We start from the raw sequence: 19,894 nt of genomic DNA, 5'->3' as shown, positions 1-19,894 counted from the left end.
TACTATAAACTACATCCCTCAGTATCCCAGTCGTCTTGCCTCATCTTCTTTTATTCTAACTGTTCTTGCAAATATAGCAAAATTATTCCAGTTTTCGGACATAGCCAAGAGCTACTCCGGTCGGGTATGCATCAGTCCTGCATTTATACGTTGTTCCTCCCATCGTCTGCACTCAAAAATAGTGTGTTCGGCATCGTCAACCGCATCGCAGTAACAACAGATTGGTGACTCTCTCCTGCCAAACCTGTGCAGGTATTGTTCAAACGTACCATGTCCCGACATGAGTTGCGTTGTGTGGTAATCTAATTCACGATGAGAGCGATCTAGCCAAGGATCCAGGTCCGGGATAATTCTTCTTGTCCATGCGGCCACTGCTGAACCCGCCCATGCCACCTTCCATTGTTCTCGTATAATAGAACTGGCCTCATCTTTGGCTACACCGGACGCCCTTAGTTTTCGCCCTTTAATCTGCAATTCTATCGGGGGCACCGAAGAAAGCACGCACAGTACATCATACGATAACGTTCGGTACCCCGAAACTACCCCCAGAAGCGACTTCCTATGACTGCTAGTCAGTTTTGTTCTGTTGCGCTGGACATTAACCGCATCAGCCCATACCGGCGGCGTACAACAGAGACGACGTTATCACCGAGGTGATAAGTCGCCTCTTCGACGCACGTGGAATTCCTTGTCCCGCAAAGAGACCTCGCATGCACGGATTGTTGTTTCCACTCTGTCGCAGATCATGGCCACATGGCTGGAGTATTTGAGGTGTTTATCCAGTAACACCCCTAGATATTTAGCCCTTTCCACCTCGACAATTGCCTCTCCTCTCAGGCGCAGATTTAATCTTCTGAGTATCCTCCTACCAGTGAAGAGGATACCCTTGCATTTGGAAGGAGAGACCTCCAAACTGTTGTTGACGAGCCATTCATTAACTATTTCAAAGTTAATATTCCCCTTGTCCTCCACTTCATCTAAGGTACTGGCATCCACTAGTAGCGAGATGTCATCCGCGTATCCTACGACATTCACCCCCGGCGGGAATTGAAGTCGGAAAATTTCATCATAGAAGATGTTCCAAAGTAGGGGTCCGAGTACAGACCCCTGCGGGACTCCACCGAAGATCTGATGACTTACCACACCATCCACCGTATTGATTTCAGTTCGTCTCTCGGATAGATAGCTGGCTACTTGCGTCACTATGTACTCGCTTATATTTTTTCTTTGAAGTGCCCTCAATATAGCTGGCCAAGGGACCGAACCGAAAGCGTTCCTTATATCCAGGAGTATCATTAGCGGGATTCGCCTGGTTCTCCAAGTACCAGCCCTCACCGCAGCAGCCCATGAAACTACTTTGTTGATGGCGTTAATAGTTGACCGCCCCCGCCTAAAGCCAAACTGATTCTCATGGAGGAGGTTGTTGTTTTCCAGCTCTTCAATTAGTCTATTAGCGATGAGCCTCTCCACGACTTTTCCCATATTATTAATGAGACTTATAGGGCGATATTCGAGAGCCCCTGGAACTGACTGTTGTTTGGGCAAGAAAACAGTTCTTGACGCTTTCCAGCAAGCAGGAAAAAAGCAATGCTGGACCCCATAACTCGCAATATCTGTCCTCTCCCACGGGATGACGGACATCAGACCCTTTATAACTGCAGCTGGCACACCATCGGGTCCTGGACTCTTCTTATTTTTTAGTCTTTTAACCGCAGTCGCCACTTCATCCTGGGTGAACCTGCCGCGTTCACCAGGTATTAGCTCCGTGACGCCCGTATCAACCCGCGGGAAAAGCGCTTCCATGTGTTGTGTAGCTTCTATCTTATTAAGAACGGGCAACCGTCTTCCCAGTCTCTTCATGACTACCTGGTACGCCCGTCCCCAGGGGTCAGCATCTAGTTCATTGCATAGCTCCCTCCACTTCTGCCTTTTTGCATGCTTAATCATGAAGTTTAACTGCTTTCTTGCTGCTCGGTATTGTGTAATCGCCGTGTTCAGGTCTCGATCAGCTCCGTATGCTCTCGTTCGAAGTCTCTGCACGCTCCTCTTCATGGATTGCAGAACCCTGCGTTGATCCGCAATATCGGAAGACCACCAATAGACAGGGTGATGTCTGGTAGCTCTTTCGGGGAACCTGGCCAGCTCAGTAATCATGATTTGTTGTAATGTATCTGGCGTGACCGGTCTGCCATCCGTTATTTTTGTAGCAACTTTGCGAACAATAGTCTCTACCTTACGTTTCGAAAGTCTAAAGCATAGATGCTGATTTCTAATATGAGTCTCAGTATCAAGGATTTCAACAGAAACAGCCAAATGATCACTTGCAGTCTCTACTTGCAAAACCTGCATGCTCACCATGTCTGGTGAAATCTACCGTCGATCAATACCAGATCCAGGATAGAGGAATGCCCGCGAGCGTAGAAAGTGGGCGACCCATCATTGATGCACACAAGCCCAGTAGTTCTTCTAGCGCTAGTCCTTTGTTGTTCGAGGAACCAGCCCCAGCCGCTACGGTACGGAAATTGAAATCACCCACAATTGTCCTCTTTAGGGCGTTCATGACCATCCTCTGCAGTCCTAGTAGTCTGGCTTCGTACTCCGCGAGCGTCACATTCGGGCTTATATAGACCCCAAACAATATATAGTTACAGAGTTCTATCGCAACGACTCCTTCAGTCCTAAAATATAAGCTATAGTCCCAGTTTCCAGTAATTTTCTTGATAGCCACATCCCCAGCGGTATCTGGCACCCATCGAGACCCAGCCGCAGAGTATACGTTAGGCTCGGTGGCAACAACAAAGTTGTACTCTCGAGTATTAGCTGTATCCTCCACCATGTCATGGGATAGGAGGCTTCGATGGTTATTAATTAGTAAGACTTTAGGCATCGCGCTTCATTCCGCATTCAGTGCACCCAGTGCGGTGGTTTAGGCTACGGCAATAAAGATATTTGGATGCCTCTCTGCATTCCTGGATACGGTGTCCAGCGCCACCGCAGTTATAACAGAGATTGGTTCTGTCCGGGCCCTTACAGTCTCTGCTACCATGTCCGGTGCCCCAACAACGGTAGCAGCGCTCTCCTTCTACACGAATATAGGTCCTACAATGGACCCAGCCAACTCGTAGTCTTGATGCCACCAGCTTTGTGGCGCCTCTATGTGTCATGATGACGGTGGCGTTTTTAGTGTCACCATATGCTTTCCTGCGGGAGGTGACCTGAAATGTCTCCCCCGCGCCGACAACTCTGGAAACCGCTTCTCTCACCTCCTTTTCGGTTGTGTCTACGTCGAGGTCCTTAATATGGACCACCGTCCTTCTGTAACCCCTAGAACGTAGGTCCACCTGAAGTTCTGCTGCCCGATCTCTCAGAAGAGTGGTGAGTTCTCCTGCCTTCTGCGCCCCTTTTATCCTCACCTCTAATTCTTCATTTCGGCCTTTTCGGAGGGAAAGGACTTCGCCTGCCTCTTCCTGGGTGACTTTGTTTTTCATTGTTCTCAACAGGTCGGCATAAGTCTTTCCCTCAGCCTTAATAACGATAGTCTTGCTATCAGTTACCGGTGGTGTGCCCCTTGGAGGGGTCTATGGAAGGTATCCGAGAGGATTTTGGAAAATATTGGTCAGGGAAGGAGTTATTAGGCAAGGAACATCCCCTTTATAAGAGCCTCAAACACTTAGAAAAAAATTGTACTAGTATAACTTATTTTATCGATAATTATTCTTGTTTACGATAATTATTCTTGATAATTAAGTTGTTGTTTACGATAATTATTCTTGATAATTAAGCTGTTGTTTACTACAACAGCCGTGACGTCACAAACTAGTGGTTACTTGTCTATTGACTTAACTTATTATCACTAACCTCAACGGCCAATTTAACATTGGCTCTTACGGAGAAAAAGTTACAAAAGAAAAAACCTAATTACAGCACAGTCCGGTCACCAAAATTCACAAAATTTAACACACTTGTCCGTTATCCTTACCTCGAAATGATTCACTACTTGTCCAATAAAAAAGCCGGAAAAAACCAAACCAAAATCGCATAAATTGCAGAGCTAGAAATACACGTCCACTCGAGCTGAGTAGCCACACTCGACTCGAACTATAACAAATGAAAAATATCTGTTTCACCGACAGCTTCATAAATATTAGTTTTTATCGAATCATGTTTTATTAAATAAAATGTTAAGACCTTTACTGTGAAAAAATGACACCTTATTTGATAAAATCGGTTGATAAACAAAAAAGATACAGCTGATACTGTTAAAGTAGATCGCAAAAATTATGTGTGAAAACAAGCACAAAATTATCAGACTGCACAACTTTTTCAATCCATCGAAGTTGATCGCACCGAAGCGGATAGAAGTAGGAAATTTTATTAAAGCCTTCTACCATCCATTTAAGAAATTTTCCCCTGGCAATCGAAGGAGACAAATTAAATATACGGTAGAATTGTTTTATTTTCTTAAAAATCTTATTTACTGTCGTATATTATTAACAGTGATGATTAATTATAATTTATTTATAATAATCATTTCTTAAACTAAAATGGATGTGGCGCTTATGAGAAATAGAAAAAACGGTGTAACATGTAAAAACAATTCAAGTCATGAATTAAGATATGTATTTAAAGTATTACACGGTACAAGAGAAAATAAAAAAAATACTAACAAAAGAATATACGTATAATTATTTTTTTTTAAATAAAAATTAAGACAATTTTAACGCTTTTAATCACATAACAGTGCAACAATTTTACAATGTAACAATATAATATTTATATTTACATAGAAAAAAAAAAAAGGAACAACTTAACCTTTATAATAAATTAACGTACAGGCTACACTTATTTACAATATTACATACAAAATATATATAACAAAATTTAAATATAAATAAATAATTAAAAAATATATAATATTAATAATTCATTTCCTTGGACTTATCTTAATCAAGTTATCTATTCTTTCGTTAAATTATTAACTGTAGGGTATGTTTTTTTCTTTATTTAATCTTAAAATTATGTTACAAACGTTGCACAACTGCTATTCCGCTGTAAAATAAATCACGACGGGTCTTTGAGACGCTTAGGAGGCGCGGGTTATGCAACTTTGGATACGTTACGTAACTGTATAATGTAGTCTACAGATAAAAGAAAATTAATTTTATTAGAATGATTAAAAAAAGTCTTTATAATTAAATATTCTTGTGCGTAAATATTATAATAAATTAAACAGTTGGGACTTAATTTTGCTTATAACATATTTATAAACAAGGTGATATGTACAAAATTTGGTGGCGGTTCATCGTGGGCGTTTTCTGTTTTATTGAAAATAAATATTTCTAAATACTAATTAATAATAATATATATATATATATAGTTTTATACAAATTACTCATCGATAATACAATAATAGATTTTTTGTACATGCTAAAATATATTTTTAACATGTGCTACAATCATACAATTGTTGTTTAAGGTAAGAAACTTAGGTTAAATTGATGAACAACTAGTATTTTATTTATAAATCTTGAATTTTGAGAAATACTTGACCAAATTAATAACTAATTATTACAACTTATATTCGATAACTATTTTTAATTACGATATTTGCAATAAACAAATTTAAAAAATAATAATTATAAAAATAAAAAATATTTATGTATAATATATATATATATATATATATATATAAAATACAGGAATAATAATACAGACATACATTGGGCATTTATATCATAATATTTTGTTTATAATAAAATAAAATGAAAAAAAAAGATGTTAAAGATAGTTCTTAATTAAGGAATATAGAAAAATTCATGTTACAAAAAACAATAAATTTTAATTAAAAACTAATATTAATAATTAAATTTAAATTTAAAATTTCTGAGCATTTAATTTAAATGTAATTAAATAAGTTAATATTATGAAATCTAATTAATTAAATTTTGAAACATTAAATGAAAATTAAAATTTTAAAAATTTCAACTTTCAACAATCGGTAATCTAACTTAAAGCCTATCAGTTTTAACTCGAATTAAATTTTAATAAAAGCCAGTCCTACTATTTTTGGTTTCCATTTTATATTTTATAAAGAGAAACTGTGTTTAAAGAGAAGAGTAGATATAGTTTTAAAATATTCTAATCTACAATATTAAATTTACGTGAACTTTATTTATATAAATGTATCCTAACTCAGGTTAAACAAAATAAAATATTTTTCTCTTTAAGGCTTTATATTTAGAATATAAAGTTGTACTTATCATCTCTGATAACGGTTTTATGACTTACATTTTTGTGTATTTGGGAATCAAGTAAGGTCGTTGTTAGGTCATTCGATTTTTCACTCTGTATTGAATTCTTTCTTACTGTGAGATATGTTGTCATAACTTAATGGAAAAAAATCGAATTTACATTTAGAAGCAGTTATTGGAAAATCTTTATTCACTATTAAGTTACAGTCTAATAAGTTAACAAATTTTGAAAAATAATGGCCAAAAATAAGATAATTGCAACCTTTACCAATTGTTTTCAACCTTTTTAATATAAATTATTGTTTAAATTTTGAGTGTTTAAATCATACGGTAACTTTTATATTATTTATATATGTGGCTGGTTAATTAAAGACAATTCTGAAGTATATCGGGTTGGGAACTAAAAAAAAAGAGGCTTTTAAACCCTGTTAATAAAACTGAAATTGTTTTTTAGTATTTTGTAAAATCTGTTATTTTTTTAACAAGCCAGAAATTCCACTATGAAAATTAGGATAAAAGAGATTAACCAATCAATAATGTCCCGATTAACCGTTCGTTATCTTTATGAAATAATACAAGATTTCTTCGTGTAACATACTTTAAAAAGTACGGGAAAAAAAGAATTATTAAGAATAAAACCTGCAACATATATTTTTAAGTTATTAGTGAAACGTACAATAATGGTACAATAGTACACATATACATAGTAAAATGTACGTACATATTAGGGTTTTTATTTATGAATATAAAGATAAGGCGAAAAAACCATTATTAAGTTCCTTATTTGATACTAAAGGAAAAATCGATATCTTAAATTACTGTGCAAGCACGCACTTAAAACGTAACTAGTCTTTGGTAATGACTGAAAACTACATTAGTTACAAGTTAATGTGTTTCAACATCTGTTACCTAGTGTTTTTTATTATATTTTTGGCATGCAATTTCACGTATAATACATAATAGGCGTGTAAATAAATAAATATATATATACATACACACAAACTTATATATATATGTGTGTGTGTGTGTGTGTGCGTGCGCGCGCGCGCGCAAATGGACAGATGCGCGAGTGTGCATTTTTTATATTGTTTGGCTATTATGTGATTATTACATATGCATACAAACATATGCACCAATTTACAAACTAACCCCCTCTCCTTTACACGGATACCTAAACACGGTTTTTACTTCCAATTTAAAAATTAATCATTATGCTTAAGTTTAATACTTTTTTCGACAGTGTAATGCTTATTTATTTGTTTAATTATTACTTGTTTTGTTTATCTGAAGATGAATTTTGTTTATATTTAAGCAAATTCAATACACGAATTAAACATTTCACTTATACGTAACGTATTTATTAAGGTAAATTAAAACCAATGATAGCGACAGAGTGTAACCAAAATGTTGTTTAAGGATATAATCCCTATCTTTAAGAGTGGAAATAATAATAAAAATGATAAGGTTTTTTTCGAATAATTCAACGTGACTCAGCTCATACTTCAAGAATACAGGAGCAATGCGTAATACATATTGCGGCCCGCTACGGTAAAATTTTTTTTAAAAAACAAATTATTTGAAGGAATGGTGATATACCTCGGTCTGCAGATCTTTTTCTACGTGTAAATTTTTTTTAGGTAGGTTTAAAAAAAAGGAAATGTCACGTGTTTTATATTATCACTTAAATATCTAGAAGACAAAGAGTCATGAAAAATTGGAATTATTTCTCTTTAAATTAGGTGTTAAGCACTTGATAGCAAACTTGTGTTAGCATTGTCTAACGATTGCAAACCCGGATCATGAGTACAGTCACAGTATGGGAGGGGGTCTATCATAGACTGTTGTATTTTACCAACAAAAAAAAAAAGACAGCTTCGGTAAAAATTAATTTAAATATTACATTTTATTTGGTAATTCCCGTATAGAATTATGAGTAAAGCTGTAATATTAATTAAAAATACCTTTTTTAATAATTTGATCATTTTTTTACGGGAAATACCTCACTTCACAAGTTTTTACTGATTTTGAAGAAGAGTACGGTATTACTTTCGGTCACACGATGTAAGTAAAGGGGGTGAAAATAGATTTTCTGTAGTTTTTGAGGTATGAGGAGTACGAATATACCATTCATTTAAACTGTGGTTTCCTTATATGCAGGCCTATGTATAGAATTTTTGGCTCGAAAATTAGATATCATTGAAATTTAGATATGCTGTAATAGTGTATCTGAAGTTGTGCATGTGAAAATTTGATGAAGATTGATCGAATCGTTCTGAGATTACGCTCAATTTAAGGTCGAAAAAATTTCAGCGGAAGACAAGTGGGAAGCGTGGTTCATTTTATTGCTGCAAGTTGGAACGTTGACGTTTCTTTATCTGCGGTATTTATTGATCGAAGGTGTTTTTTTTTTTTTTTTTTAAATTTTACATTAGAACGAGTTGATACTTTTTCAAAAGGGGAAAAATAACGAAACGTCGGTCTTCTTGCGCAGAATTGCGCATGAGTTTTTTTTACTTTCGAAAATTTTTGTTACGAAAATCTTGGACTCAACGGCAAGCCGATATTAACAAAGACAGTAATTTTCAGTTTTGCATCTTTTATGAAAGCTGTAAAAACCATATCTGTGATTAACATATAAATATAATTTCACTTTAATTAATAACTTGATAATGGTAAACAAGATCTACCACTACATTGATTAATTTTTGGACTTGCAGGGAATTTTCAAAATCCATATTTTCATAGAGAAAAAAGGTACAATGAGATTCATCTATCAAAATAAACATCTACTATAGTATAAAATAAAATAAATACAACTCGACCGTTGGCTATTAGAATCTAAGTTTTTGTGTAACATCCGAGAGTGCAAAGGCACCCTGTTTTAGAAGTTGTGTTCAAAGTTATGCCTTGTGTCATCGTATAAATACCATTCGCTCCCGAAGTGTACGATAAACACAAAGTAGAGTAACTGTAAAAATTATATAAATTACAAATGTGTTTATTCTTCGTTAATTTAGTTAATCTATAGCTTAATTTAAGTAAAACATATCTCAACCATCATATACATTATTGCGTTACGTTGATAAGACTTCCTTATTGGGATTTTTTTATTTTAAACGTACCTGAACAGTCTTGGTGCGTAGGAGACGGCAAACGATCGAGTATGGAGAGCGTTTTATGACAAGAAATCTTTTCAGTTTTCACCTTCATATTCCACATTAAAAAATAAACTCGTCAGCTAACTTATACGTAAAGCAAATATGAATAAAATGTTTAAGTACTATTTGAAATAGATTGTACCGCTGCCAATTTTAAAGTAATAATAAGAGTGTATTTTTTAAAAACAATTTCAAGGAATTACAGAGACTATTTTTTAATAATATTTTTACCTTTCGATTCATTATTACTTTATGTTAGAATAAAAAAAAAGATAGAGAATTTATTTTTTAATACTTTTCAGTAATTATGTAAAAAATTAAACTAATATTGCAACATTAATTTTGTAGAAAAAAACCTTTATAATAAACCTTCACGTATTCTCTTTGGATATAATGATAAAACACAATTGAAATTAAAATATATTACAAAAATTTTAAATATTATTGTAGTATAATCATTGTTGTAATTATTATTATTATTATTACACAAAGCCTATACTAACTTACATTACTAGGTTATATTTAACGATAATTTACAGCGCATACCGTTTTCACTGTATACATACACTTTGTACAAGTACAATATTTATTCGTGCTACATACACAAGCCGAAAAATATAATAAAGAAAATTTACAAATTTATACATAAATAACAATTTTTACATAAAACTAACAAATTAAAAATAAACGACAAAAACGTATGTACTATACAAAATTTAAAACGAATTTTAACTTAATAATATTATAATTTTAAAATTTATATATTAATAAAATGTATTAATAATAATATAATTCTAGAATTTATATATTAATAAAATGTATGTATAGTATATTATTTAGATTTTATAGCATAATTTTACTTGTAAGTAACTTAATATATTTATGTTTTACGGAACTGTTGACACGTACTTATTTTTCTAACATATATACGTATAATAGCATATTTTGAATGTAACATAAATCAGTTACTTAAGCGCAGTTTATATATATAAACGCAAAAATACTGTATATAATAATTAATTTGAAAACCATTAATTGCAAATAGTTATTCAGTGCTACAAGATGATTATATTTACTTTTTATATCATTTATATTTATAAATTATTTTTAACTTCACTAACTGGTATAACATAAACAATATTTTTGTATTAAAATTACAATAATTTAAAAAAAAATTATAACTATATAATTTAAATTATTAAAATAAATTGAAACAATAAATATACTATGCGGAATATGCGTGGAACATTTATATATAGATATAATATAGCAATATCGGACGGCTTATGCTTTCAGCTCCGTTTGGTAATTAAAAATGGATTATTTCTGTCCATTAAATTAAATTCTAAAAAATAATAATTATTTTATAATGATTAATTATAAAAAAGGGATATGAGACGCTAGGACGGTAAACTAGATTCTACGATTTATAATTGTAGGGCGTTATGTTAGTAATTGCAATAGTCTAAAATATCTAACGTTATTTAGTAAACCGGTTAATACTAATGAAATAGCAAACAAACTGGTAAAACTTAATCGAGGCAGTTGGACTCCTGAATCGGCATCTACACACTCAGATTCTATCGGATACTTCTCGCAGTGGATCTGAAACAGTATTAATACAAATCAACATTTACGCAATTTTAAAAAAAAAGTTCTTGAGAAAATCATTCTTCATAAATTTAAGTGTTTAAAAATTACTCTAAAACAGAGAGACAGGATTCTCATTTGTTCCCTCATCAAGCTTTAGAAGATCTGTATTCTATACATCCTATCGTCACCAGAATTTATAATGTAATTGCGGAATTGAACAGTCGCTACACACAAGTGAGTTCCTGCTGGATCCCTAGCTACGTGAGAATTCCGGGAAATAAATGTGGAGATTTCGCTGCTAAAGACGCATGTAGTCAACCGTCCTTCACCACACGTGTTACTACATCCGATTTTACTAATTGTGTAAAACACGCTCTTCGAGCAAGGCGGCAAGGTGACTGACTGGACTGCTACAGTGGATAATAAAGTCGGACACATCAAAGATACTATGTTGCCATAGAACTATTCACGCAGAAAAATTCGCCGAGAGGAAGTGGTCCTCCGCTAAATGCGGGTAGAACATACCAAACTACTCAAGAGTACTTGATGTCAGCAGAAAACGCACACTATGCGTACGATGCGACTGCCGCTTGACTATGCGCTACATCCTTATGGTTATATGTTGCATGGCCTTACGTCGTAAATTTAAATTGCCTAGAAACATTTGCCGAATCCTCGGCAATAATAAGAAAGTTTTAGACCGGGTATTGATATTTAGTCTAATACACTTTATGCAGTGTATTAGTTTTTGAATAAAATTTGATATTGTTTTTGTTATGTGAAACAATCATTTTTGTTTATTCGTATGTATACTTTGTTTTGGTGTTGGACATTTTTTAGTGTACCTTTTCTCTTTATAATTGTTATGGTTTTTTATACGTTCTTTAATCTTTCTGTTATCCGAAAAGGGGCCCTTTACACCCCTGTCAGACTTTCTTAAATTCTATTTATGTTTATTTAAATTTTAGCTGATATTTAGTGATATTTTATCTATAATATTAGTTGTAAATTTTAGTTTTTAGCCTAGTTTTGTTTTTATTTATTATAATATTTTATTTTGGGAGATGATAACACGAAAGCGTTTTTCGCCCTCTAAAAAGAAAAAAATATTCTAAGTACCATTTTTTCAGTTACATTCAAAGACATTAATTTAATTAGTATTTATGTTTTATTATTCATCTTTAGAGGAAAATATATATTACTTGAATAAAATAGAAGATAATTGCAAAACCGTCAATCTAATAACGTCCAAACCGGATGAGGATTATAATAAAAGATTTGTAATTAAACAGTTTTACGTGTATGTTACATTACTAAAACGAATTTAAGCGTCTTAACACAAGGTAAAGTCACTCCAAAAAAAAGGCATAGCCATTGCATAAAGATGACAAGATCTCATGCCAGCCCTTACTGAAAAAAAGAGGAATGAAATGGTTTCCTACTACACCGTTGTCTTATTTACTGGAAAAAACTACACTGCTGATGATTACTATCTATACCTAGATGCTTTACATGCATTACAGTTTTAAGAAAGATTGTGAGAAATGGGTAAAATAATAGATTAATGTATCCCTTTTTATGGAAACCAATGTATTAGCCATTCAGTTGTGGAAATTAAGAGAGTTTATTATGCATAATTTTTCCACTTATTTCGCATCAATTACGGTTAAAAAGCAACTACAACAGGACATTTTTCTTCAGGTTTTTAAGAAGAAATTAAAATACTAAAATAAGATTCTGTATGATAGCGGAAAAGTGCCGCAGAAAATCATTTTGTGCTAGCAAATTGCTGCTATATCATTTTGATTAAGTGTATACGTTATTTCGGTAAACGTAACATCACCTTCGATATTATTTTACTGTTAACATGAAGCGTAATATAAATTTGAAATTCATCGGTAAAGATATAGCGTGACTAGTGTAATAAAAAAAAAAATAAATTATATTTTTTTTTTAGATAAAAAAAATGTAAAATGAAATAATTTTTTTACAAAAAAAAAAAAATTATAAAATGAAAGATCATATTGAACGATAACAAAAAAGAAAATTATAATGTAATAAAATGTAACGTAATAAAAATGTCAATCTTAGAAAAAAATTAAACAAAAAAATAAAATTACAAATGCTGTAACAAAAGCTAATGAATGGTTACAGAAAACAGTACTTTTGTTATTGCTCTGAAATTTATATTTACATACTGAAATCTGCATGCACAAAATAAAAATATTGAGGTCAGAAGTTAGATTACAGTTAATGATAATTTTTTTTTATTTTATGTTAAATAGTTTGATAAAAAAAGGTGACTTATACTTCTGTTTACATCGACTGAGATCGCACATAATTTCTGAAATATTATTTTGATGTTAGTTGTACACACACACACACAAACTTAAGTTACATGACAACTTCATTTATAGAAATTAATATAATTTTATGGTCATCCACAGCAGATCATTAAAGGGAAAATATGTGTTTGATGATAATATGAAGTTCACGCTAATCGATTTATATACCTTAGAAAAATATAAGTATTCATTTATATTCGAAATGAAAATAAAGTAACATGTAACAAAAATGTTAATCAGTTTAAGCGCATGACATCTTAATAACGTCCCATTAAGAATAACCCGATTAATTTGCATGTTCATTTATTTTTTAAATAAATAAACAAAAAAAAAATGATTTATTTGTATATTGTGTGAGGTCGCTAAGGAAAATGTCAGGAACTAGTCATAAACCGTTTTTTCTCGTAATAAAATTGTGATCACGGACCGTTTCACGTTTCACCCTAACCGGATTGATTAGATTATCTCTGTTGATGGTTGGTGAGGTAAAACTGAAATGCCAAGTGTATAAGCAACTCTTTCTTTGCTGCTGTTTCAGGAAAAATCACTTGAATAAAATATAAACAGATCGATAAAACAAACAATATAAGCAGAAACACGCACAAAAATTTGATCGTTATTATTAATATTTTACAGTAGTCAGTTTTATGCGTAATTTTCAAACATTCCAATATAGTTATACTAGTGGTGCTATATCCGTATTGATTAATTTCTTCAATCTTTAATAACCGTTTAAAAATAGCGGTATTTGTTTTTAATTTCTTTAATTTCATATCGGTAAATGATATGTAAGTACTGGTAGTCTACTCAAGTATTAGAATAGGAGCATTTGATTCAAAACATGAATATAGGGGCAAAATTTTTCTATCGATCACCAGGTGGAAAAGGTCCTTAAGCATGCCTCAATTAACATACTAAACGTCGAGAGCCTTACTACCATTACGCCTTATTATCAATTTTGAGATATCCGGGTGGATCTATCAAGTAATATGGCCCATTCTGTATCGATGTAAACGTGTCGTAGTCCCGTTTTTCGGTTGTAACCAGTTTAATATTGAATTTATCGAAAAATTTTTCAAAACAAAACTTGTAGAACGGAAAATTTTAGACAAAAACCTTTTAGTAACATTTTCATAAGATGTTGCCAATAAACGTGAGAATTACGTTCCAAAATTGCAAAACACTTTTTTTGAAATGTGATTTTAAAATTACTAATATTTAAAAAAACGATAATATAATTTGCTACGAAACTTATTACATTCATAAATAATCACCTTAAGAATATATTCGTATAGTTGTTTTTCGGTTTTTTGAATTTGGTTTTTATTTGCTGGCTTTAGATAAACAAATTTGAAAATACTTCGACCTGACATTATACTATAATATGTTATTGCTAATGTAGCAAATTATTTTAAATTTACCAAAAGTTATTACTTTAGATATCATTTATCGGACATTTTGATTTTTTGCATTATCTATCGTAGATCAAAAGTTATTTGTTTATTACGGGTGCGTGTTGAAATGGTGCCGCCGGCTACCTCATATCTCTCCGTAGAGGCATTATTTAGAACCCTACTGTTTATTGCTCTTGCTCATTTATTTATGATCTGATCGGAATGTGTCTAAAGACTTTTTTGTGTAGAATTTTCCGCTCTACATTTTTGAGTAGAAAGATTTTTTTTCAGTAAAACCAATATTAAACGATCTACAGCCAAAATAGTGAAAAAAACATTGTTCTTAAATTTTATTTTGTTTATAAACAAATGTCGGAATGGTAGCGAGGCTCTCGAATTTTAGTATGTTAATTCAGTCACGCTTAGAGAGCTTTTTCACCTTGTCTAATCGACAGGAAAATTTTTTCCGTATATTCTTATTTTGAATCTAATGCTCCTACTCTTTTGTAATTGAAGTAGGCTATTTTTGAAATGTTTTTCAACCTTACTGGACTTTACATTCCTAAGAAATGTGAAATAAAAAAAAAAATTTAAATGTTCCCCTTAATTACATAATAATTAACCATTTTTTACTTCCCTCGCCCAATTTAAGCGACTTGGTTTTTACAACAGTTTTCCAGTGATCAACTATTTTTCAATCAGGAATGATTATTTTTTTAAAATAAATTAATAAAAAGTGTTCTAAATTCGTTTTGAGAAGCCGAATAAGAATTTTATTCTGCATAATGGAAAAAAATTATTATTTGATAATTATTTATTTAATTACTATAACTTTATCTGGTTTATTTGCTTGTATTTAAAATACTTTTAAAAATATTGTTTATTCTACTCTTAGAAGATTAGAGTATAATTTTTGTCTTTGTCCTTTGACTCTCGCATGAAAATGACAGCCAGTCACAATAAACGATATTGGAATTTAAAGTTTGATTTTTTTTTGAAATCTTTTATTTTCTAAATTAATTTATCTGCAATACCTGTACAAAAAGTAATCAGGAAACTTTCCAGCAACTAATGTATATCATCATTATCGGTGTAAGTCGATTTAAAAATCTATAAAAAGCAATTTATAAAAATGGCTGTATAAAATACAGCCTCATGCAACGAACGACGAACAAATTTTTCCTTCGGAACAGATATTCTCTCATATTTTTTTAGTATATTAAAGATGTTTCACCTATATTGTGCAAATAGTTTGAGGAATTAAGGAAGTTAGAAAAAAATTTTCCTTAAGGTACATTTCGAAGTGGTTTTCTATACTAGTATCCTGATTTTAATAAAGAAATTAAAAAAATCAGGAAAAAATGCTATACATTCGCAGTTTTTCCTTCAAATTTCTTTTGCTTCCAGTAAAGAGTTTATAAAAGTTTTATCTACTAAATTTTTGTTCTGCTTAAATACTGATTATTGGTCATTACATTACTTTTTCCTCTTTGCAGTACTTACTGTTGAAATTATTTACATTTTTTTTTCAAATAACTATATCCCTGTCGTAATAATGTTTACTTTCAATTACCGTATATATTTTCTTATTCTGCATATTGAAACGAATAGTTTAAGCAATTTTTTTTTAGTCAGTCCCTTGACGTAATTTTACCCGTGCTAATCTTGTAATTTAAACTTATTTGTTACATCCTACAATTCCAATCTTCTATTTAATTTATTGTAACCTTTTCTCTCCTACAGCTATTGTCTTCCACATTTCCTTCTATTTTTAAATTGACTATCCCTGGATGATTTAATTTATCACAGATAACAATGTTCTTCATTTGAAAATTTTCTGCACGATTTTTTCTCCCACTTACAATTTAGAAATAGTAAAACTTCCAAATTTTAGAAATTCAGATTTAGAAATTGACTTAGAATTTACTAATTTCGGACATAATTCACAGATAATTCTCCATATTTTGCTATAACAATATATTTTTTAAAAACCCTCCACCGTATTCCGTCGATGATTTATCGGCCATGATTGGTTGCCAACGTCCATTTAAAAAGTTTTAACGATTTCTTTATAATTCCAACATCCTAAATGATTTTTGATAACAGAAAATTTCGTATCTGGATGAAAGTTTTCCTAGTTTAACTACTTTTGCTTTATTCCTTTCACCGATTATTCTTTATAATTGCACAGACTTCAGATGATAATTAACTTCTGGTTTGTTATATTGTCCTATCTTTAATTACTATTTAATTTACCAAAATCTTCCAAGATCAGTAACCAAAATTATAAGGAAAAGATACTATGATAGTTGTATCTAATATATTATCATTGGTAAAATTATTAAGAATTAGCAGTTTTTTTAATAGATAAAAAAATTCTTGTTGAGAGATAAAATTATTATATTCGAATTCTTCTCAACATACATTAAATTCTTATTTTTTATGAATCCATTTTATATCTTATTTATAATTTAAATAAAAATTGAATTAAAATACAAATGAATGATTTAATTATAATGGTATGATAATTATAATTTACCTTGATTAATGAAGTTGACATACGCCTTAAGAATCCTTCGGTAAACGTTGCTGTATCTTCACCACATCTATCCATAACAATCGCTTTGGAACATCTTAAATATTCTTGGAATGAACTGTAATAAAATTATAAAGCCGACAACGAGTGAATTAATTTAATAGAACAAAATTAAGTTAAAAAAATACATTACAATTAATGTTATTCAGTTCACTGGAACATATTACTTAATAATTAAAAAATCCACTTGCCAACAATTCTTTTACATATACGTACAAGCGCTTTCGGAGTAAAATTCCATCATCAGGAACTTAAAAAATGTATGTTATAAAATTAATAAAACTAAATCTTTGTCATGTAAATTTGTTTATGTAACGTAATATAACAGTGTTCGTGTCAAATATTACGATGGAGACATTCATAATGACAGGACGTTAAGTCGACATAATTTTAAACACGTGACAACCACTGTTATATTACATTACGTTACACAAAAAAATTACATGACAAAGAATTTTTAGCTTTATTACGATTATAACATACATTTTTTTAAGTTCCTGATGATGGAATTTTATTCTGAAAGCGCTTGAACTTTTATGTGAAAGAATTGTGGGTTCCTTAATTATGAATATATAATATTTATACCAACGGGCCATGTTTGATAAAATTATCATAATATTACTCTTCAAAAACCGTTAAAAAAAAAAAATTCTACACCTAGGTGGTCATTTAAACAATCATTAGCAGACACTACAGAAAAAGAATTTGTAAAATAATATGTAAAAAAGTAAATAATAAAAGCAATAATAATTGATAAATAAACAAACAGACAATACTTATAAAACAATTATTTTTAAGTCTGATTTTAGAATAAGAAAAAAAATTAAAGTTAAAAAACAATAGAAATAACTGTTGTCGTTCTAGGCAATCCCAGTAGAATGCGTAAGTTTATCGTAAAAATATCTAAAACTTTAAACCTTCGATTCAAACTGCCCACTAACACTTAGTGTACGCTTCTTTTATTGCTCGGATAGATTAAACTTATTTCAAGAACCTTAAACCGATCAAAACGATGTCACCGCTCATGAAAAAAAAATTACGGGAGGGGATAACCGTTTAACTTCATAACTGAAGGTCAATCCATTTGAAGTGACCCTAGGGTGGTTGCTTGACCAATTCAAAAAAAAAAGAAAGAAACTTACCCACTTGTTTCAGAACCTTAAAACAATTTTTTATTTTTTATTTAAGCAGTTTACCTGTAGTGACCATTTTTGTTACGATGCGCACACATATTTTTGTGATTGTTAGGGTTTACGGAAAAAATCATAACTAAAAAACTATTGGTTTTGAAAGGATGAAACAAAAAGTAATTTATTCATATTTCCTCAAGGTAAAAGGCTGGTCCAGGTTTATTTACCTATCTCTCTTCTTTCTATGAGAAAATTACCAATAACATGAAAAACGGTGAAATTTCACTTTTGGTAATCTTTTTCAAGAGGCAGGAATGGCATACACATTTTGAATTATTTTTTATATGAAGGTATATGTTAGTAGTTATACCATAAATAATATTAATGGTGATATACTTACCACTAAATGTTTATGAATTTTTAAAAACTATTTTTTTTTTAAATTCAGATTTTGGCTTCAAATAACTCTGATGGGGCTGGTGATAAAAATAAAAAATTTGCACAACTTACAGTGTTTTTTTAGTGGGAAAGTGGGTAAGCTTCAATTTTTATTGAATTGGTCAAGCAATTAGCTTATGTTTTTTTGGGACACTTCAGTTAGATTGACCCCTGAGAATTTTCAAAAAGGATTCTTAAAAAATGTAAAATTAAAAAAACCCTTTCGGCACGCCGGAAGGCGGAGGTAGATTTCACCAGTGCTAAATAGGAGATAAAAGAGATTTCAACCTTAAAGTTAAGAAAAACTTTAAATTTACTCAATAGACAATGGTAGCATGTGAAAAATGTTTAGCATACTACAAGCTCCATCTTGTTACAATTCCAGGAACATTTTAGTCATCCCTTGTCGTAAGGGTTGGTCATATCAAAACTTGTTTCACACAAAAGTTTTAGGTAATGTTTAAGGGACTAACGACCACTTTAAACCGATTCGATACTGTGCCTATTAAGGGAGGTATTCTTTTTTGTCTTCGAAACCCCATTTTTTCAACTCCCTGGGCCAATGGTTAGTAATATAAAAAAAAATTACTTAAATAAGTTTTTGCCCTTATTCAAAGAATAGTAGATACTTTAAATAAATTCGATATTTTACTTAATAAGAAAGTTATGGCGGTAATTTGTTTTTTTTAAAAAAAGCCCGCCCCCCATTTCCACCCTCATGGTCCGATTTTGGCCGTTGACGAACTCGACTGAGAATTTGGGACGAGTTATTTTTAAGGAACAATTTGAAAGTGATTGGCACAAAATTACGGCAGTTGTGTCCACAAGAAAGTGAAACAATATATCTATATCTATATATATATAAACTTTTGAACTGACGGTGGTTTTGGGGTCTGGGGAATGTGAAACGCGAAGATATGTCGAAATATTCCGGAAGTCGAATCATGGTACCCATTACAACAGGTACCTTTTTTATGAAATCTACCTAA

The 19,894-nt window shown here is 31.4% G+C and overlaps 1 protein-coding gene across 1 annotated transcript in view; it reads right to left on the bottom strand.

Moving 5' to 3' along the window:
* Positions 1-4,660: 4,660 nt before the first annotated feature.
* LOC142323620 (uncharacterized) overlaps positions 4,661-19,894 on the bottom strand; it is a 330,873-nt gene continuing 315,639 nt past the window's right edge. Inside the window, exons 5-6 of the mRNA XM_075363491.1 lie at positions 17,281-17,395; positions 4,661-11,014 (exon numbers count right to left, since the gene is read on the bottom strand). Of these exons, the coding sequence (XP_075219606.1) occupies positions 10,853-11,014; positions 17,281-17,395 (277 nt within the window). The 3' untranslated portion in view covers positions 4,661-10,852. The remainder of the gene's footprint in view (positions 11,015-17,280; positions 17,396-19,894) is intronic.

Source organism: Lycorma delicatula, chromosome 4 (assembly GCF_047948215.1).
Source record: "Lycorma delicatula isolate Av1 chromosome 4, ASM4794821v1, whole genome shotgun sequence".
In the NCBI taxonomy this organism is placed as follows: domain Eukaryota; kingdom Metazoa; phylum Arthropoda; class Insecta; order Hemiptera; family Fulgoridae; genus Lycorma; species Lycorma delicatula.
Note: the sequence above shows the minus strand (reverse complement) of the source record. Positions and strands in the feature narration are given on the sequence as shown.